Raw genomic sequence first — 23,082 nt, 5'->3', positions numbered from 1 at the left:
AGTCTGATGGCCATTCTTGTGTTTTCCAAATTTGCTGGCATATGGCATGCATCACCTTGACAGCATCATCTTGCAATATTTTAAACAGTTCAGCTGGGATACCGTCGTCTCCTGCTGCCTTGTTATTAGCAATGCTTCTTAAGGCCCATTCAACCTCACTCTTCAGGATGTCTGGCTCTAACTCACTGACCACACCTTCTGAGCTATCCCTGATATTATTATCCTTCCTATACAGATCTTCCGTATATTCTTGCCACTTTTTCTTGATCTCTTCTGTTTCTGTTAGGTCTTTGCCATCTTTGTTTTTGATCATACCCATTTTTGCCTGGAATTTACCTCCGATGTTTCTAATTTTCTGGAAGAGGTCCCTTGTCCTTCCTATTCTATTGTCTTCTTCCACTTCCGCACATTGTTTATTTAAAAATAATTCCCAAATTCCAGGAAATTCCAGTGCAAGCAAAAGCAGCAGAGCAAATCCTCATCCAAATTTGAGGGAGCTCCTCAGTCACATCCTTCTCTAGTTTCCTCAAGAGCATATTGAGGCTGACATCTACACCCAGAAAAGGGAGCAGCAATAACAACATGGCTTTTCTTCCTTGTCACCCACTTGAATTCTTCCCATATTCCTTGGCTAGCTGCTAGTGCACCTGAAGAGATCTCCCAAGGGGCCATGAAGTTAAGCACAGCCACAAAGAGCCCAACGGGAACCTCTGTGATAAAATTGAGCATAAGACTGGCTGGAGGTAATTCTGATCCAATTATTCACTCATCGTTCCTGTGTCTGATGCTAGAAGGAGAAGTGGAATCAAAGCACTTTGGAGGCAGAAACAGCTAGTGTGTGGGGTAAGGAGTGCAGGAAACGATAGGCATAAGAAGCCATGATGTTGTTAAAATCTGGGATGGGTCAGAGCCAAGCCTATTATGGTCCCTGCAAGAAGGCCATAAATTGCCAGCCCTGCTTGGTGACAGGTCACTGCTGATACCTCACAGATTTCCAACCATGTTGATAATTGATACTGAGAATGTTGGCACATGGTTAGGAAGAACAATTCACTCACTCCAGGTATCACTATGTTTTAGTGGTCATTAGTGAATATGTTTACTCATTTATAGTATTTAAATTAATACTATATGCTATGAAATGAAGTGGTATGTGCAAGTAGGGATTGGTATGGAAACAATAATATGTGATTCAGATATTATCATAGTCCACAATACAGTTTAATATACATATACTCAACTCACTCCAAGCCCCATCAAGGGCAGAGGGGTTGAATAATGACAAGCTTTGTGGGATGATTTGTCCATTTGTGGAGGGATTTTATAAACATTTCCTAGGGAAGTCAAAGAAAAATTATTTTGGTGGTTTCCCAATTATAATGTAAACCTGCCACATTGTAATTTACCATTTTAAGAAATAATAAAAAAAAACTATTCTTAAAATAAAATCAGATGTTTCACACTTTTATGATTTTTCTTTGTGAAGCACTTTTCCTCAAGAGTAGACAAAAATATTTCATAAAGTAGAATAGTTATACTAGCCTAGAATTCCTTGAAGCTCAAGGTTTGGCTTCAGGAGTTCTTAAGTAAACAGTGTCAGAAATCTGCATGGATATATTTACAGGAATTAATGTCCCATCTGCAATGATTCTTTGCAGTATCAGTGATCTTTAATATCAGGGGATTAAATGTGTATCAGATAGCAAAAGCATCAAACACTGTTTTAATTAGTTGATAAAAGAAAATGCAGTGATTGTTGCTTGCTTAAGAAGAATGTTCATTGGAAGCCAAAGCAAATGCTGTACAAGTTCCTTTAGAAAGTCTGGAAGTACTTAAGAGTTTCTCCCCTCTTCATCCGAGACTGTATCTCTTTATATGCCAGTGTTGTATTGGGTGGTATTCTCCAGCATAACAAGCTGTCATTCAATAAGCTAAGGAACTATGTTGTTTGGTAATTATATCAGCAACACAATTAAACAAGGTTTTAGACTAGAGGTATTTAGAAATGAGAAAAGCACTGTGTGTGCTTTTGTGGAGTGTTCAAGGATGTGTCAGTTCACCTTGGAACTGAATCTCAGGTCATGATTTCACAGACAAAACAGCAATTGATTTCAGTCAAGCTCAATCATGTAATATCACTTTGTTATTGGTTATATTGTGGTGCTTAAAATTTTAAAAAGCACAGAACAGAAGGCAGAGATAGGTCACAAAATAGCTGGAGTCTGCAGAGGCTTTCTGATCCTCACAGCCAGCGTGATTTGGCACTGCTGCGAAGTGGTTGATCATAGTGTGAGAATTGTTACTTTCCAACAGGGAGCAGCGTATGCGTGCCCTTCCCTGAACTGCCTCAGCTTTGTTGAAACAGATGAAAGGAGGGTCCTGTCTGTCAGGTATAGGTACAAGACCAGAGGCCTTGTTGAATGTAGATAGATTTATTAAGAATAGTTATAGAATGTCAAATGTCTCTGCAGGCTTACCTCTGTCAGAAGTTCCCATGGGAGTAGCTTGTTCACCCCCTGTCTTGGCCTTGAAGCTGCTGGTTCTCTGGGAACTTGTGAGTGTTTTAGAAAGGTGGAGGGCCATGGAATTGTCAGTGGGTTGTGCAGTCCTGCCCTGTTGGCACATGGGCATGGTTTACGGGTCAGAGAACCTGTCTGTCAAGTGGCTTTGAACAAGCCTTTATATAATGGTGCAAAAGTGGAAGAGCTTTTGCTAGGTTTCATCTCTCTCGACACAAGGCCTGAAATCCCTCCTGCTTTGGATTCCATCTCCACTTGGGGCTTTGAAAGCACTCTGCACATGGACGCTTTGGACTTTGGATTTCTAAGGACTGTGCCATGAAAAGTGCTGTGAGGTTTTTCATAGACTTGAACTTGCATTTGTGTGGGTGGGTGGCTCGACTCAGGTGGCAGGGAATCGTCGTCATCGTCCCCCGGAGCTAACGTTACATGCAGGAGAGTTCCTGTGTCTGAGTTTGTGTTTCCCTGGTCAGCTCAGCATATGGCAGGCTATGTAGGACTGTTAGATTTCTTCCCTGCCAGACTCAGGTGGCAAAGAGTTCCCCCAGAGCTAAAGTTATATGCAGGGGACTTATTGTACCTGAGATATTTCCCTTCCCTGTGGTCACATCTACCGGGTCCTCAGCGTACAGCAGGCCGGGATTGACTAGTGCGTGATCTCATTATTTATTTATTTATTTAAGCATTTTTATCCCGCCATTCAGCCCAAAAAGGCTCTCATGGTGGCTTATTCATTCTCTCTCTCGCTCTCTGCCAGACTCAGCAGTGCTAAGCAGAAAGCATGGAACCTAAAGCGTTCTGACCATCAGTCAGCTTTAAGTGTGTTTCTGGAGCGTGAAACCATTAAGCCTGTTACCATGAGATTTCCTTAACAAAAAGAAGTCTCAGTGATGTGAGTGTCTCGTGTCAGTTTACCAGCACATGTGAATGCCAGAGGGAACGGGCATGCCCACGACACTGTCTCCCTTTTGCAGTGTTGATTACTGGTGACAGTGCTCGGCTTGATAACAGACTTGAATGAGTTGAAATTATGCCTGGATCTTGCAGAGGAAGTCAAAGAGTCGATGAAGCTCTTTTCCAGATTTCTTGAATCACAAGCATGGCATTCCTCATAAATGTACCAGTGGCTTTAGTGGCACATTTTGAAGTGCAGGAGTTCATATGGCAGCTCCCATAAGCCACATCCCCAAGGAGAGTCCATCAGTGCACACAAATATATACTCTGAAGATTAATACAGATCATTAGGAGCAGCTGAATAAAATGCTGAAGCTCTACTTCCACTATACCACTGCTCACCCACCAACCCAAAGGGCAGGAGCCAGGACCAAACACTGTCCACTCCTTAGTTATAAAAGGCTCTGTAATTAGGGTGACCATATGGAAAGGAGGACAGGGCTTCTGTATCTTTAACAGTTATATAGAAAAGGAAATTTCAGCAGGTATCATTTGTATGCATGCAGCACCTCGTGAAATTTCCTCTTCATCACAACAGTTAAAGCTGCAGGAGCCCTGCCGTCTTTTGTATCTGGTCAAGAGGGCAGGGCTCCTGCAACTTTAACTGTTGTGATGAAGAGGGAATTTCACCAGGTGCTGCATGCATACAAATGACACCTGCTGAAATTCCTTTTTCTATACAACTGTTAAAGATACAGGAGCCCCTGTCCTCCTTTTCATATGGTCACCCTATCTGTAACTGTTACAGATCTAGTTTAAGAAGTGGATTCTGTCTGCTGCAGGTAAAATGGTCAGGAAACTGCACGTTTATGACTCAATTACACAGATTAATATTTCAATACAGTTATTGAGAAGCTCCTCTTTGTAGATGCCTCCATGATATGACTCAGAAGGTCAAGCAAGAAAAATATAGATCTATTATTATTATTATTATTATTATTATTATTATTATTATTATTATTATTTTATTACATTTATATACTGCCCCACAGCCGAAGCTGTGAAATTAGAAACAAGATGGCTACTATCTAAGGTTCTGAGTTCGAAAGAATTAGGATGTCATTCTTACATGGCTGAGAAAAATGAGGCTGAGAAAAGAAAGATGTTCCCATATAAAGCAGCAATTGAAAAGGGTTGGTGTGGCGGTGACGGATGGAAAGAGTACTGACTCAGATAATTTATTACAGGGATGATAGGCCCTTACTGCATAGTTTCTAAATTGCCCTAACTTCTAACACCACTAACACTTGGCACAGAAGTCTCACATTGGTATTCTCTTGATGCTTAATCTTAAATTGTGCTTGACTTTAATCAGATGATCACTGTTTCTTCTAACTTCATTGTCTCATCAGTGCTGTGGGATCAATGCAATAGCTTTAATCATTGCCAGTATTTATTTTTAAGGCAGCAAGCTTAAATTGCCAAATGATTCTGTGTTCTGGATAAATCCTTGCTTGTGTTCTTTATATAGAAATGTGCAACAGTTACTAGAAACCATAATGTTTAACCTAGTGCAAGTCTTACCATACCTAACCTAAAATTAGGGTCAAATATGTTAAATTGAACTTCCACTTTAGTGTTTATTACTAAATAATCCATTTCATATACAGAAAAAGATATCAGTGGCCCAGTCTGTGAACTGTAGCTCTGAGGCATTGTCAGAAGCTTGGGAAATCAAGGCTCAGCACTGGTAAAAGACAACAGTTCAACATCATCATAATTTGTATGCTACTTTCCCACATAAATGTTCCCCAAAAGTGGCTTACAAATGCAAAAATACATAGCATGTACATATACCAAATACAAACCACCACTACAATAAACAATTTAGTTCCAATTCATTTCAAAACATAGGATTAGATCCAATGGTGTCAATGAGCTGACAGAAGTGCTTCTGTCAGTGGAACCAGAAGGTGGTGATTTCCCCCTCAAGCTGCAGCCCTCTCAAAATCTGATCCAAAACACTTGGAGTAGATTTCTGAGCCGCACAGATCGCAGCAAGTGGGAGAAGGAGAGAGAGAGAAAGTCCTGCTGTACTAGCAGACTTCTGGTAAAGTGGTGTTGGATTTAACCCATAATATAACAACCCAAACGAACTATAATAGTAATATTATAACAATTCATTACAAAATAGGCAATATCAACCATTAAAACACAACATCAATTGACATAATTATCAATACTACATAAGCCAATGTCAACTATACTAACACTTTCCAATGCAGTTTATAGTAATAAATATTTATTAAAATAATAATAATAATTTAATGAAAATATATTAATAAATAATATAACCAGCTCCTCAAAAGTGCTAGCACATTTCTTACAGCCTCCAGCAGACAATCTCTCACATGTCCCACACTTTCATTCTGATGCAGTTGTGAACCGCCCAGAGAGCTTCAGCTATTGGGCTGTATAAAAATGAAATAAATAAATAAATAAAGGCTCCAAAAACAACACAAATGGGCCGGGGATAACCAAGATAAGGTCCATCGTCCAGATAGTGTTCCAGCCTGTGCTGGCAAAACACACTCCTGGGTCAGTGCAGCCACCTGAGCTTCCCCAGTTAGCCCAGAGTCCAGGAGGACTCCCAGACTGCACACTTGGTCATCTAAGACCAGTAAACCTTCATCTAGAGTAGTTGGTTTCTTTACCCACAGAACCTCCATCTTGTCTGGATTAAATCTCAGCTTGTTCACCCTCAAACACCCCTAAACTGGCTCCAGACAATGGTTCAGGAGTTTCACAACCTCCCTAAGATGTGTAGATGGAAATGAGAAATAGAGATGAGTATCATCTGCATACTTATGACACTTTCGCTGAACCCTCTGGATGACAACACTCAGCAATTTTTTGTAGATGTTAGAAACCATGGGGCACCACCAGGACCAGTTTCTGAGACCACTCCTCTAGGAAGGGCAAGAACCACCCTAACACCATGCTTCCTAAGCCCAATCCAGATAAGTGATGCAGGATGATACGATGATCAATAGTATTGAAAGCTGTTGAGAGGTCCAAAGGGATTAGCATGGTTCTACTGCCCTTGTCTATTCTTTAGTGCCCATCTGTCTTTATTAGTCTGTCTTTATTTGATTCTTCCACATCCCAGGTGTCAAGACTGTTACCTGTTGTTCAGAAGGGAACATTGTTTATGATTTACACATCAATCCAAAATACATAAAGCATTATTTATCTATAACGCACGACTGTTTCACAGAATGAAAATCTTTTCCATCTGTAGAATATGACAAGAAGAAGCTAGAAAATTCCAAGTCTCTGGATGGGTCACAGAAACTCCAATGATTAAGCCTGAGAACATTTAGTACTATCCACTTAGACAATAAAACAAATCTTCAGATTTCAGCAATTGAAAAATGTGTAGATGAATCAAATCCAATCTGGCTCAAAGCGTGAGATTTCTTTGGAAGTAAATTTCAAATCTATGGCTGTGGCTTTAGACTTTCCCTGCTTTTGTATCAACTCAAATTTTACTTTTGAACGAATACTTCAAAAGATGTCCCAAAACAAGATAACATTTGTCTTGTATATTGCAGTACCAAATGTGCTACTAATGTTTATAGATTTAGCAGGAAAGACCATAAAATGTACTGTATTTTAGAAGAGGCCAGAATGTTAGTACCACAAATATGTTCTTTGGGATGCCTTGTCAAGGGACCCAGATAATTCACTCTAGTTCTCACTACAGGCCAGATGCTAACCAGTGAAGGGGTCCTAGCCATGCTGACCAGCTCCTGGAGACATAGACATAAATGTAACAACAACAACAACAACAACAACGGCCCTTCAGCTGTATCCCTAAAGCCATTTCCCCCTCTTTTATTGTGAATTTAACAGAATAAAACAGAAAGCAAATTGTTAAATAAAACAAAAACCAAAAACTACATACATAGGAATGTCAATTTTTTCCATCAAATATGCCATTCTTAAAAAAAAAAAAGCTGAGGAGAGAATTTTGCATAGGTTTCAAGAAAAGCATACCAAATATCCATCTATTTATCCACTTGCAAGTGGAGCCTATATACCAACCGTTCAAATGTTGATAGCATTGTTAAGTCCTCACTCCATTGTATTATGGGAGGGGAATATTTATCATTCCAACGTGATAATATCAGTCTTTTAGCTGTTATAAGAGCTTGGAAAATCCATTTGCACTGCCCATGTGTTAACTTCCAAGAAACCAATATCCCTTTAGCCATAATAGGCCTTATGGGTAGTATTTGTGATGTTTGGACTGGGGTTTTAGCACAAGGAACCACTTGGCTTCATATTAAAGTAATTTTAAGATCCTTCCTCCTATCATTTCATTCATCCCTCAAACGCACACTGTTTTCTCTTTTACAAAGTGACCTGATTATGTGATGGTTATTCGCTGGTGCTCTGTATTACTGCTTATTCACAAATAGTGTATGAATTTACATCAGTTTCCATCCCTTCATTAACCTTTTGGTGTACTCTGCCCAACTCATACGCAGCCTACTGGCTACATTTCAACTTGAGCTAACCTAATTCCCGTAAGCATTGCAGCTTCACATGAGTTAGTAATCCATAGGAGGATCTTAATGTCTCTTAGTTCATGATCTTGAAGTTTCCTTAGGAACTGTTGGTGTAAGTTATTGAAAAGTTTTCAATCCCCACTGGATCACACTAAAAGTTTTGTTGTGGAACTTTATATCATAAAACAATATCTGATCAATATTGAATTTCTAGATGATTTAATTGGCAAACATATTTTGATATTGGTGACAATTTTAACATTCAGATTCTCACTTGCTTCATGCTGTCATATGTTCCTGATTTGTTAAAAGCAGGAGCAGTATGGCTTGCAATTATTGCTGAAATGAATTCTCACTGGAATTTGAAGTTCAACAAACATCCTGCATCGATAATCATAAAATATTTGTGAAATTCCTAACAAGTTATCTCTAATTAGAGAAATCCAATATTTTCACTGTAATACCTGATTTTTGAAGTTGGGGAGCTTGAGATTTTGAAAACGTGGTGATGGGAGGCAATAATCTTAGTAACAACATCCAAAATTTGTGGATAGTAAGCTCATATTTCTTAGTGAAGAACCCAAGAACAGATTCTTTTTAAAATGTTTATGTTGCAGATTTGCAGTTGTGAATTCAAATTCAATTTTCAAGGTTTTAGGTTTTTAAGGTTCTGTCCCTTGCAAAGTTATCCAAAGAGAGGAAAGGGTGTGTCTGTCTTTGCAATTCCAGCAACAGAGCAATAAACAGAGCATAAACTTGGCAGCAGGATGAGTAACTAGAAACGTTTTAATGTAAAATGCAATATAAAGACTGACAGGGAAGAAATTATAATAGCATTATTTGTTCCTTTTAAGAACAATTAAGGAGAGAAATTTTATATACTTTAAAACAAAATATTTGGGTTGCTGCACTAATGAAGAATGAACAGGTTGGAAATAAGCTTCCAAGTTTTGCTTTGTTTCAAATGTTACATGAGAAAAAGTAACTAAATAAGACCCATTATTCGGGCCTACATCAGCTGCGTTGGCTGTGAGAAAATGCCTAATTCACAGGAGATCCCAGTATAACAACCCAGGGTAACATGGTCATATGAATATGCTGCCATGTTACAATGAATTCATCTTTGATCAGTACCTTCTAAGTTGTGCAATTATTCATACAAGTGCATGCCTTTGTTTCACCCCCTCCTTATTAACATATTTATGGAAGATGGCTTTTTCAGTGGATGTTAGCTATAATAAGTCAAATGGCGGATTAGAAGTGGTGTAGCTCTGATTGCTGAATATTGGTAACAAACAATAGCAATGGCTATTACACCTGATTGGATTATGAATGTCCCTGGTGCATCTTGACTGGCCACTGTTAGAAATTGGGCTATATTAGAGGGATCCTTGGTCTGATGTGATCCAGCAAGGCAATTCTTCTGTTCTTCCAGGCATCTGGAAAAAACGGGATTGGTGTTATTTGAAGTGTTATTCACTAATATCAACAGATATAGATTAATATTTTTGTGATGCTGAGAGTGTTCCTTCCTAACTCCCATTCCTAACTAATGCTAGAAGGGCTGCTGCAACGTATATTAAAAAGTCTGGCCTGATTGTGTTCCTACAGCACATCTGTTCTGCAAGCTAGGAAGGTTCCTTTTCTTCCACAGACCAGGTCTTTTGGCAACATATTGTACATTGATGGTGCTATATAAATAAATAATAAATGTGCAGTAGTCCTTCCGGTAGGTGTTAGCCTTCTCCCTGGAGTTTACTTTAGGATTCTTGTAAGCAGGCTAGTTTTTTACTATTTGTGAACTTCTGAATTTGAATGGCATGCATTTTCTTGTAAATCTGCAACTGTAATCTAAAGGTCTGATAATCCTTTCTCCCTGCAGGGATTCAGTTGCCGTTTCTGTCAGTTGCTTGCTATTTTTTTCAACCAGTAAGCTGGGTGAAAGCTTCCAAAATTAGCTTCTGGCATGCCATTGTAAATGTTGCATTTGTGGTAGCATGCCAAACTGAGATGAATTCATCCTATAGCTGAAGGTATACATGACTGCTTTGTATAGGCTAGAACTGAGAATAGAATGGGCATTTTCCTATGACCACCATATGCAGTAGTAGTTATGAGAGCCAATGCATTTTTCAGAACCCTAAAATGTAGATTTCACCAGACAGAAGATGATCTTGTGCTTACTTCACTGTGAACCCAGTTTTTCAGTATGGGCTAACATTAAGCAATTTGCAGAAGGTTTTTGAGAAGCACAGGCAAACATCAATCCACATTGAAAACTAGGACTTTAGTACGTGGTAAAAGACTTACACTCACTCCACCACATGAGCACAGTACCTCAACCCACAATTCATTTTGCTTTTAGTGGCACTTGAATCAGACTGAAGTTCCCTGAAATAAGGGACCCTCCATATGATACATAGTGATGCAGTGACTTTTTTCTCATGTCACCACAGTAAAGTGCAGAAGTCAGAACCATATGGGTAGGGCTAATGGCTCTTGTGGTTCTGACATCAACACATTACTGTGGCAGCATAGGACAAGGCCATGGAGGAATAACCCCCATGTTGCTGTAGTAATATATGATATTAAAAAGCAACATTATAGTGGTGGTTTGTCTTTCAGTAGCGCTAACCTGAGATTTCTCCACTTCATTTTTCTAGTGTGGTAAGGCACTGCCTGGTCTCTCAAAGCAAGAAGATTGCTGTGGGACGGTTGGTACTTCCTGGGGTTTTCACAAATGCCAAAAATGTCCAAAGAAACCAGGTAAGTGTTTTTTAGTTTTGTTTTACATCCCACTATTTTGCATTATATGTATCATTAAAAAAAATTGGTCTAAGCATATGAACGCCCTTTCTAGTGAGAACATAGGGATATGAATAAAGCTTTGGGTTTTAAAATCAAAGCTGGAAGGCAATTCGTTTTGCAGTTAGCAAGCAAGCAGAAACAGTACCCATTTAGTGTGGTGTTCACAAACGTGGAACAATGTTCGTTCATGAAGAAACTGCTAAGGAAAGAGGATTTTCTGCCTTTTGTATTTGGCTTCAATCTATCTCACTTTTGTCTGTCTTACTTTTGGGGGGAAATACATTCATATGCTTACTAATTTCCTATGGAACTGAAAAAATGCACTCATCCCATAGATTCCCAATAAGCACTTAAGAGGAAACTGAGCAAGCTGTTAACACTTTTGACATTTAACTGGTATCTGTGCTTGGTGGTTGACTCATTCACAGGATGCTGATTCAGGGTCACTTTATTCCCATGACATTTTGATGCTTTCCTCAACTAAAGTGGTATTACTCGCCAGACAGTAATCATGTCAGATGAATGTAGCCTTCCCTTGGCATCTTTTCTGGTTTTGAGCTTCATGACCTTGCCTTGAGATTGAAATATTTTTATAATGCCAATTTGGGACTGAACAGTTTTTACTAAATGATGACTGGCAACATTATTTCAGACATTTCAGTATACTTAAACACGAAAAAAAACCACATAGCAAAATAGTTTAGTATCAAGCTTACCTTTAAAGCAGGCTTCAACCCTAAAAAGAACTTTGATGCATTGAAGTGGACTTTGGAAATAAGTTTAACAAGTGGGGTCTGCAACAGATCACTGCATTGTATTCCTAGTCCCTAACAGGAGTTTTCTAGGTCAGGCAGGGCCAATGCCAGACTATTTTGTGCCCTAGGCAAGGCGAGCTACTTGCGCGCACACACACACACACCAAATTGCCAACTTCGATTCAGCTGTTCAAGAAGAGTTTCTGAACTATTATATTTTCCTTTTATTATCATTTTCTTCTTAAAACAGCTAATTTGTATAAAACTGTAACCTTTAAAGGGCAGTACTGCGCCCCTCTGAGGTCTGTGCCCTAGGCGGCTGCCTAGTTGGCCTAATGGTAGCACTGGCCCTGAGGTCAGGGCTTCAGATGCTTGGAACAGGGGTCTTATAGTGCTATATGTGGTTTACAGAGAACAACCCCATCCCCAACTTCACTCTTCTGCTACATAGTGCTAAAGGACTCAAGTTTGGGGCTGCCAAACTTCATGGCATGCATCGCCTCTGCCCTACTGCTACCTCCTTGATAGTATAAGCAATTAGGAGCTCAAATAGGTCAGTTCTCTCCCTCTTCTCCGTTTTCCTTTCTTAAGTGACACCTTCAATATTTCATGGCTCCACTGCCCTCAACTATATACAGTGAGGCTGCAATACTAAACAACAACATTACTAAAGTGTAAGCACCATTGAACACAGTGAGAGTTAGTTCCAAGTAAACAGTCATAGAATTGTGCTGATAGCTGCTGTTAGTTGTTAGTAGCCTTCAAATGAGGGAAGGAATCAATGTGCGAGAGGAGAGAAAGGAAGGGAAAGAGGGTGCATGCAAGTACACAGCACTTCCCCAATTCTCCAAATAATGGTTTAGTAAATTGGATCATCCAAATTGCTCATTTGTAATTTGCTAATGTTTTTCACTTTCAAATTTAGCTTACCCTGGATATAGCCCAGTAGTGGATTGTCCACAAGGTTACAAGAGAATTAATGCAACTTTTTGTCAAGGTAAGACATTTTCAGCGTTTGTTTTGAGTAATTCATCTGCACTAAAATGAATAGCACACATTTCTCTATTCACTTAATTGGGATAATATAAATAAATCTGGTCTAGTAGTTTATTTGCAAAAAATAAAAAGTGCAATAAAGCACAAGGTTTTGGCCCCTTGATGAATGAAATCTCCCAAGACTTAAAGGGGTCATATTGAGCAAAAACAACCATTTGAAATTTCGATTTAAAATATTTATAGTCTGTCTTTCTACTGCTAAGATGGCTCATGGTCAACATGATTAAAATCACAACATACTAGAACATAATATAAAAGCAGAAGGGGAAAACAATTTGAGAGTTCACACAAGCCAGAGATTAATTGGGTCAATAAGCTTATAATAAAATAGTTTTATCTAATGATGAAGTACCATCAGAAAGTGGTAGGAGGATCTTGTGAATTAGGGAGTACCGTGGTCTGGGTGCCACCACAAAAAAGACCCTCTCCTGTGTACTTACCAACTGGAATTACAATGTTGGTGGAAGATGCAGAAGTCTCTAATGTCTTGAGTAGGCAGACAGGATCATGTGGGACAAGATGGCCCTTCAGTTATCCTGTCCTAAGTCATTTACATCCTTTGAATTAACCTTGAAAATGGAAAACAGTGAAGGTAATATAACAATAGAGTTCTTGATACAAATAACTGGACCAGGTTAAAATGTACAACTACTGTTTCCTGTGTTACAAAGTACAACAAACAGAATTAGAAGTTACTTTTAAAAAAAATCATAGAAATGAAGAGGTGCTTTAAGCATCACTTGTAAATGTGGCCATAATCTATAGAAGGAAGCAAACCTTTTCCAGACTGAATGTTTCAGGTACTGTGCTTCCAGAGCAATTCCATGACCAACCTGCCACAAAGCAGTGGGTATCTTCTTCTGCTCTGCAGAACATTTTACTTCCCATCTTTGAAACTTATCTAAACATCTAATTGCTCTAATGTTTCTTCAGTCAAAAGCTTCCTCAGTTTACAAACCATATGTGGTACCAGCATGATTAAAAACCACCTTCTGATTATTTCCTTTCATTTGAGTGAACTAATGCAATGAAACAAATCTCTCAGTGATATGTCTATGGATAACAAAGAACAGTCTGTTTGAACATTAATTTGAACTTATTAGTACTGAGGCTGTCAGACTAAGATTTCTTTCCTCCTTCAGTGATGTAACAATTATCTTTCAATTGAATAATGTATTGCTTATACATACATAGAGACCCCCTAAGTTGCAGTGGAATCCAAAGAACATGAGCATATTAGACTTCATACCTTTTTTTTTTAATTAAACCACACTGTGCAACTCTAATACCTGGATGCACAATGTATTAGTTTTATGGAGGACTATGAATCAAGGAGATGATTTGATTGTATTTTTTGTCTTTATTTAAAAGAAGGAAGGAAGAAAAAATAATTATTTGCGGTGTTCTTGTTAACTGATTTGCTTGGAAAAAAGCTAAAGTAAAATAACAGCTGGTGTAAGGCTTGACTTTTCATTTTTAGGAGAAAAGTATTTTGCCAGTAGAACACTCTCCTAAAAACTGCATGCACTTAAGAACTGAAAAAGTACCTGGATAGTTGTTTTTTTAAGTGGCGAAGAAATAGCTGTTTTTTTAATTCCTCTTCTAAACAAGTTTATATTTGTACATGTATTATGCATAGGCTTTAGAAGTCCCATTAGTTTCGCATACTGCTGTGTATAAATAGTAGGAGCAAGAAGAGGCCATAATCATAGTCTCAGTGCCACGAGAAGCTTGAAAGTCAGATTGGCAGGAGTCCAGAAAGCTTACAGGGAAACAATTTCTTTGATGCTGCATTTGCCAAGCATAGTTCCTTAAAAACATCTTAAATAGTTTGTCTTCAGTTTGAGGTGAGCACCACCTGCATTTATCCCAGTTAGATCTGCTACCTGAGCATAGAAACAGCAGTAACAACAGCTAAAAACAACCTACATCTTTTCAGTGCAACTAAACATCAAGAGAGCAACTATTATGGTGTAGTAGCATATCCCTCAGAGAAGCTTGGAATACGTTATTTGATACAGTTCCCACATAAGTGCACGAGCCTTGGGCTCATTTACTCCCCCTCTCCTCTCTGTTCCTTTCCTCTCTGCAAGAAGGAGATCAGAAACATCCTATTTCTATTTTCAACTAATTGCATGTTTTTGTTATGTTTGAATTGGAACTGTAGTTAGTGTTAACTACGGCTTATTGAAGGGGGAACAGGATTATTAACTGGAGATTGAAGTTGACTTTTGTCAATAAACCATAGTTATCAATTTGTCTGGGTTCAGACAGAACAAACTATGGTTAGTTGAACATGGAAGCGAATGCTTTCATTCTCTTCATGCCCATACCAGAGGAGGAGTGGGCAGGGGGAAGCGCTCATGCACATAATGTTTTTTTCTTTGTGGTCTCTGTGTACAGTAGGATGAAGAGCATGCTAACTTAATGTTAGGATGTCCCATTACTTTGTAGAATACACAATGTTAACTTGTTTCGTAAGCTTTTAAAACTTGAATGATACTTTAATAAGCAAAGCAGGTACTTACCAGATCTTTTTATTCCTGGTCAAAACAGCAAGGGAACTTTCTATATCTTAACTAAATTACATAAATTATGCATGCGAGATCCATGATTTGGTTTCCTGACATTTTTATTTTAGGATGCTTTTAGTATCTTTTTTAGGATGTTTTAACAATGTAGATTATGTTTTTAATCCGTATTTAATGTATTTCATGCTTATACCCGGGCCCACCTGGGTCGGAGAGCTCGGCGGAAGAAGCCGCCGCCGGCTTCTTCCGCCAAGCTCTCTGACCCGGGTGGCTCTTTCGCCGGCAACAGGAGGCCGGCGGGCAGGTGGGCGGCGCCAAGGACGCAGCCGATTCCCCGGCGAAGCCGCCGGGCCCGGCAACTCTTCACCCCGTCCCCGCGAGGGGCAATGTGGAGCTGCCTCCTCCTCCTCTTCTTGGAACGGTTAAGGTACTGTCTACAGCATCGATTTCGGGGCGCACTGCAGCCGCACTCCAGGCGCCCCGAAGACTGTGTGTGGATTTGCCCTTGGGCTCTTGCCAGCAGGCTATTGGATACTTGGAGTGTTCTAACATTGGAACACTCTGTCAGCTGGGTGTCTATCCTGCAGGATTGCACCCTAAAACAAGTATGGAAGTCCTGTCCTCTGTTGCATCAAGGTACACTACTGGCTGGCAGTTTAATATTTACAGATTACTGTATCTCAGAGGATAAGCGGTGACTGAGCAAAGGAGAAGGGTTTTTTCTTCTTCCAGAAAGCCCTCATTGCTCTTGAAGAGACCCTTTCCTGGCTCTCCCTACAAACTATAGTTTAGCTGGCAAAGGCAAGTCCTCCAAGAGAGACTATCTAGGCATAACATCTGTGTTTTCTGATTCTCTGGCCTGCCTGTAACTTCAGGAACAGCAGCCTGTGAGCTTTTCTAAGGCAGTGTCTGAGAAAAGAAGTTCCCCTCCCAGCAAACCTTTCTTGCTCTTGAGGAGACCCTTTCCTGCTCCTCCCTAGGAACCACAGTTTAGCTGGCAAAAGTGAGTCCTCCAAGAGAGACTTTCTAGGCATCTAAGAGGGCTGATTCCCACTGATGCATCCCCAGCAATTCCCTCCCATTATTCTCAGGGACCCAGGGCTTCAGGTATTAATCCTTTCCTCCCCTTTGTTAGCTTAGATGCAGACATTTCCTAAAAGGAAAAAGGGGAGAAGCTTCTCCTAAGCATTCAGAATGGAATCTCCTTGACAACTGTGAGGAAGGTCCATAGCTCAGTGGTAGAGCACATGCTCTACATTTAGAAGGTCCTGAATTCAGTCACTGGCGTCTATACGTAAAAGGATTCCGTAGCAAGTTATGGGAAGGGTCTCTGCTGTAGTTCCTAAAAAGCTGTTGCCAGTCAGAATAGACAGTACTGGCCAAGCTAGAAAAGTAGACAGTATATCTGTTAAAAGACCACTTGTATGTATCCACATATTTGGAATAAAGGATAGTGACACTAAAATAGAAAATTACTTTCTTACATTGGTTGGCTCAAATATTTTTTGCCTGGCCTTTAAATGTCATTAATTGGAATTGCTTGTTTCTCTTTTTGCCCCAACTCCTCAAATTATTAAATTCCTCCACTGCTTCCCTTCTCAAAGGGAATACATCTTTAATGTAGTTACTGCAGTCATCTGATCATTATTCATGACAAGCTTTAGTTTAGGATGAGTCACATACTGACTTTTCTATTTCAGTTTATTTTCTGGGATCAGAATCAGAGGCCCGTACAAATAAACTAGGTCAGCCATAAAATAAACCAGGGGTTTAGTGATTGGGAGCAGACTCCAGGTTCAAGAATTTCTTCCCACTCTTGCATGTGATTTCCCTCCTGCCCAAAGTATATCTCACCCAGCAGCCTCAATTTGCATACTAAATTAGGGAGGTGGGGAGGGAATCAATATTGAACCATGCCAAAACATATAAGAAGAAATCATAACATAGAGATGATTCCTGATGGCCACTTTTAAGTCTTCTATGCCAAGCACAAGCAACTGATTTTGCAAAAGAGTAAGTAGAAGAAAGACATTTGTTGTGGGAATAAGCATTCTTGCCATGACATTTTATATTTATTTAGTTGACAATATTGATATTCGACCCAGTAAAAAAGGTTCTAATTACCTTTGGAAACAAACTGAAGCAAGCTGTTGTATGAAAACAGTCTATTGTCTATCTCCTCTTTTTTTCTCGTTAGAGCTAAGGGAAGAGTATTAGGTGAGGAGCAAGCCTAGCAGTATAAATGATTTTTTAAATTATTGTATTAAAGAGTGTAGCCATGATTAATTCTCCAGTTGTTTCCCAGTCCCATTCTTTCTGGGAATTGCTGCTCATTGTGACACAATCTTCCAGAATGAAACTCATATACACACACCCTCCCCACACATTTAAAGCACAATTCTGTAATATCTATTCAAGGTAATTCCCCTTGAGTTCAGTTGGGCTTACTCCTAGGTAACTGGGAGGATTCAAGCTTAAGCTTACAAAACAAAAATTGAGGCAACAGCTTTGCTAGCAATGGATTATTATTATTATTATTATTATTATTATTATTTTAAAAGATGATTACTATGTTTATATTTTTAGCTTTGGATATGAATTGTGAGGGGAAAGTTCTAATGCAATTGGTAGATTTAACTCTAGACTTCATAGAAAGGCTAATGACAAAAACTACAGCTGACCAAATTTTCTCGTACTTAACTTCTTTGCACTCACATTGATACGTTGCCAGCTCAAATCAGGAAAGGGAGTAATCCATTGATGTCCGAAAGGCAAACACCCAGTGTGAAGCAGCATGTTTTTGGCTGAGCCTAGTGCACACATGATCCCATAGTTCATGGCCTGGTGGTAAATTTCAAATAGAGATAATGCAACAAAACATACATATATTTGAAATGTATTGGGATCTCTAGGAGTAAATTAATGAATACCAAGACTTCCTCCCAAAAGCAACTTACATGATGTGGGCAGCTTCACATCATGTGGATTATCTATCCCATATTGCCAACACCTGAGTGACAGAGATAACAATCTGTAGTGGAGGCCTGTGGCACCCAATGAATCCAGAATGTTAGTTTTTGTTGGATGTGATTCATCTTCAGATCAAGGGAGGATATTTTGATCGATTAGAGTGCTATGGACTACAGCCTAGGTTGCATGGGGCATTCCAACACCCTACTCCACACCCTGTGGAGTTATGATAAATCCATAAGAAGAACCACCAATATAAACAGGCAACTGCCCTTGGCCAGTAACCCAGGGCTCATCTACACCAAGCAGGATATTCCACTATGAAAGTGGTATGTAAGAGGTAGCCATACTACTGCTTTATACTGGTATTGAAGTGCACTGACAACTGCTGGGACTCATGACACATACCATATACCGCTTTCATGCCATTTTCATAGTGCTATATCCTGCTTGGTGTAGATGTGTCTTGGGTCCCAACAGTTGTCAGTGCACTTCAGTACCACTATAAAGCAGTAGTGTAAATCCTGCAGTGTACTTCAATAGTGCTATAAAGCAGCAGTGTGGCTTCTGCATTTTATATACCACTTTCATACTGCTTTCATAGTGGAATATCCTGCTTGGTGTAGATGAGCCCCTAGTCAGATCTTCCATAAACTGTAGAGGTGCAGATGCTGCACAGACAAGCAGAAGGTGTTTAAGTTGAAAAAGGTGCCAATTAAGTTTTGTATGTTTAGCAAGTTGTTCTTGGAATTAATTAATAAATGAAAGAATTAATGAAGCAATTTGAATTCCTCTTTTCTACACAAAACATGGTCCAAAATCATATCCGGGGAAGACTCCAGGCCTTAAAGTTCTTTCTACCTATTTCCATACCATGGTTATGGCGTAAAATTAGTGTGTTGTGTGCATTGGATCATCTCTGACTCCAATGCTCCTAATTACTTAATCAAGGTTAGTTAGGCAAGTAGGGCAGCATTTCATTTTGGTCTTCTGCCTTGGCATGGTGGGGCCATCATCAGGTGAAGCTTATACAAGCACAAAATTCCTCAGTGAGCCTACATTGTAAGATGAATTAGAACAATGGTGTTAAGGGACAAATGTTTGAGTTGGCTTGTATAAAGAACATGAATTCTGTTAGTTGTAGGTGAGCTAACATGGGCCTTAGCGAGACCTACCTGTTAGGCCGCGACGGAGGGGTGAAGATCTCATGATGGTTTTATCGCGAGATCCCCCCTCTGTTTACACACGGTGCGCGACGACCTCAGAGGGAGAGGCGTTGCTCCCGCCATTTTTTATTTGTAAAGGGACAGCAGCGCACAAACACTCATGTGCAAAAGGTAGGTGTTTTTTTAAAAAAATAATTCCTTTCCCCACTCCCCCCACCCTCGATGGGCGCAGTGCTCCTGAGGAGCTCTGTGCCCCGGCTCCTCATGAGGAACTGGGACAAACCATCGTGCCCAGCCACATGTTCCATGGAAAAAATGGGCCTAAAGGGGAGGGCGAGATCCTGGGGCAAGGGAGGGATCATCCCTCCCTGATCCCAGGATCCCCTGTGCGTCATGTGAACGCACAGGGACGATCCCAGGGATCACCCTGGGATTTTACCCCATCTAGCTATGGCCATGGTCTCTTTCAAATGAACATTTGGGATTTAAAGACTTGATTGGCAAGTAGTAGTAAATGCTTACATCATTTAATTCTGAATGTAACTAAGTTCCTAGACAGAAGAATAGTTTTGATGACCATAATTTGTTTTCCATTAAATATGCAAGACACAAATAGAAGTTTTATTGCACACTTCAAAGGTTTTAAGTTTTGCCTTAGCTCTGTGTCCAAAAGCAATAATTAACCAGCATTCCACAAGAATAAAAAGAGAAAACCTGCAATCAATGGCCATGGAGTCCAGCACTTTCCTAAATAATGTGATAAAATTAGTTTAAGGGAAATGATTATATATCTGGATATGTAGGCCAGTGAAGAAGGATAGAAAAATGATTAATTGATAAGCTAATTTTTGCCTATATTAGTCTAGACTATATTAGACTTTTTAGTCATATTAGATAGTTGAGGTAGAAAGAATAGAACAACATATTGGTATATTAATTAATTAACTCATACATTTTTAAATGTCCCTTCTGCTTTCCTATTCCTCTTCCCTGTTAATCAAGGCCCTGAAAGTTGCTCATAATTATAATAAAATGACAAAATCCGAAGTACAGATCTATTATCAACCAAGCAAAGCTGTAAAACATTAAATTAGATGAATAGCAGTGTTGAAATGTGAAAGATAAATTATTTATCATATTATAAGAGTAGTTTACTTTTATTGGTAGAGTTTGATTAATAAAGAGATGCCAAATACTGAACTCATTATAATACGGACTGTAATCAATGTTGTGGCTGGGTGTAGTCGACTAAGAATTTAATTTTCTATAGTCAGATGCACTTATTTTATTTTGTGTATGTTGATTGAAACTATAGTTACAAGGGTGTGGTAGCTCTGTGTCTGACTTTTTAATATCCTATGTGCCCAAATTCTACCAAAGGGATTTGAAATATAGTCCTTGTGTTATGCCATTAGAGTCCCATCCGAAATAGAAAAGGCTATTCCAGTTCCAATGCAAATAATTGACAAAGTTTAATTGGATTTCCAGGGAAACTAGTTTGAATTTCAGTGTTTAAAAGTTCACAAAGCAAGTCACAAGTAGAGCACAGATCCTTCTCGGTCTACATTCAAACAAGATAGTGAAAATGTTTCCTGTATATTTGTGTACATCTAATGATAGGGCAATTACTGCATGGAAAAGAACAGTGAAAAGATGCTTAGGTAATTCTAACTACTTTTTTCATAATCTTGAAAAACTATCGCCATTGCTTGATTGAACTTTTCAAGTTTTATTATTTTTTAAAGCATAATAAATAAGTACAGTTAGCAATCTAACAGGAAGGTAATTATATTTTAAAATACATTAGCCGAGCTACAGCTGTCCATGCTCTGGTAACCTCTCGTCTGGATTACTGCGATGCATTATATGTGGGGCTGGTTTTGAAAACAGTCTGGAAACTTCAGCTGGTTCAAAATAGGGCAGTGAGATTGTTAGCAAGGAGTGCTCAGTGTGATCATATTTATTTATTTATTTATTACATTTATATACCACCCCATAGCCGAAGATCATATTATGCCAGTACTTTTCCATCTGGCTGCCAGTCTGGGCCCGATTCAAAGTGCTGGAATTAACATTTAAAGCCCTAAACTGCTTGGAGCCAGGTTACCTGCAGGATTGTCTCCTCCCATATATACCCGCCTGGACCCTAAGATGGTCTTCAGTGGTCCTTTTCCGGGAGTCCCTGCCAAAGGAAGTGAGTTGGGTGGCTACCACGGGGGAGGCCCTTTTCTGTTGTGGCACCCCAGTATAGAATGAGGTTTCCAGAGAAGCTTACTGGCGCTTACATTACACTCTTTTTGGCACCAGGTGAAACCCTTTTTATTTTCCCAGGCATGTATTTTAGTCTTTCTGCTTTAAAACGTGTACTATATTTTAAATCTTTGCATTGCTCCTACATTTTATTTTGGTTTTTACTTTTATTTTATACTGTAGTTTTTAACTTCTAAACCTTGCTATCTGATTTTAATTGTTGTGAACTGCTCAGAGAGCTTCAGCTATTGGGTGGGATAGAAATGTAATAAATAAATAAAAATAATTTTCAAAAATTAAAGAACAGTAAAAAAAACACATTTGAGTGGATATCAGAGAATTCAATTCATGTTACAGTATCTTGAATATTCAAGAATATTATTCAAGAGTGTTCTTCTAGAGATGCTTTAAAATGCTTTCTATTGCTGTTGCTCTTTTAGTGTCAGTCTCCTTTCACACCACTTTCTAGAGGGATAGCCGTGTTAGCATGTTCCAGCAAAACCAAAACAACAACTCTGTTAGTCTTTAAGGTGCCACAAGACATTTAATTGTTTTGCTAGAACAGTCACCCGCCGGCCAGTCAGTGACCTTCATAGCTGAAGTGGGATTTAATCTGAATTTCCACTACCCAAAGTCCAGCATTGTGTCCATGGCATACAAATGGCAATAGCATCCATTTTGATTGATGCTATGCTGATTTATTATCGCATGGTATGGCAGTATGCTGGAGCTGGAGAAATGTTATGATGGCTGTGTCAGACTCAGCTCCTGCCAATTCAGAAGGCAAGATAATGCACAGCACGGCTGCATCCGACAAAGTGTGATGGTGAGGCAGAGACGAGGTGAGATGGGTCAGTCACCCTTGTTGCTCAGACAGTTAAATATGGGGCTTTTTACCTCACCCTTCAAATAGTTTTTCAGGGTGGCTGCAGAGCAAATCTGGCCTGGCACTAGATGATGATGATGTTGTTGGTGGTGATTATGAAAGCTTCTTAGATAGTCTGGCTTGTTATTCTGTAGTATCCTCCTTTGGTTGCACCTGGATAGCTCCAGATAAGCTGGTTTCGTTACCTGACGTTTTTGAGACTCCAGGTTCAAGAGCCGCAAGAGCTCCGGCTATTGGGCGGTATAGAAATGTAATAAATAAATAAATAAAATTTTGCAATTAATAATACAAGATTTGGTTTATGTTCTTGGTTTAAGTTCACTTATGGTATAAACTTATAGTCTGGCTTTAAGCAAATTGTTATGTCTCTGTCTCAGTTCCACACCTGTAGAAGAGACTGTCTTACACAAGTGCTGTGAGGAAAAGGGAGCTAAAATGTACTCATACTAAGGACTCATCTACACCAAGTGGGATATTCCACTATGAAAGCAGCATATAAAAGGCAGGAGCCACACTACTGCTTTATAGTGGTATTGAAGTGCACTGACTACTGTTGGGGACCATTGACAGATACCATATAACACTTTCATGCCACTTTCATAGTGTTATATCCTGCTTGGTATAGATGTGTCAAAGGGCCCCAACAGTTGTCAGTGCACTTCAGTACCACTA

At 39.3% G+C, this 23,082-nt stretch overlaps 1 protein-coding gene across 5 annotated transcripts in view; it reads left to right on the top strand.

The window, feature by feature from the left end:
• LTBP1 (latent transforming growth factor beta binding protein 1) overlaps positions 1–23,082 on the top strand; it is a 210,737-nt gene that overhangs the window by 97,679 nt on the left and 89,976 nt on the right. For all 5 annotated transcript variants that reach the window (XM_063124236.1, XM_063124235.1, XM_063124239.1 and 2 more), the window contains exons 8-9: positions 10,652–10,754; positions 12,477–12,548. In XM_063124236.1, the coding sequence (XP_062980306.1) occupies positions 10,652–10,754; positions 12,477–12,548 (175 nt within the window). The remainder of the gene's footprint in view (positions 1–10,651; positions 10,755–12,476; positions 12,549–23,082) is intronic.

The sequence above is a fragment of the Elgaria multicarinata genome, chromosome 4, assembly GCF_023053635.1.
Source record: "Elgaria multicarinata webbii isolate HBS135686 ecotype San Diego chromosome 4, rElgMul1.1.pri, whole genome shotgun sequence".
Taxonomy (NCBI): Eukaryota; Metazoa; Chordata; class Lepidosauria; order Squamata; family Anguidae; genus Elgaria; species Elgaria multicarinata.
Note: the sequence above shows the minus strand (reverse complement) of the source record. Positions and strands in the feature narration are given on the sequence as shown.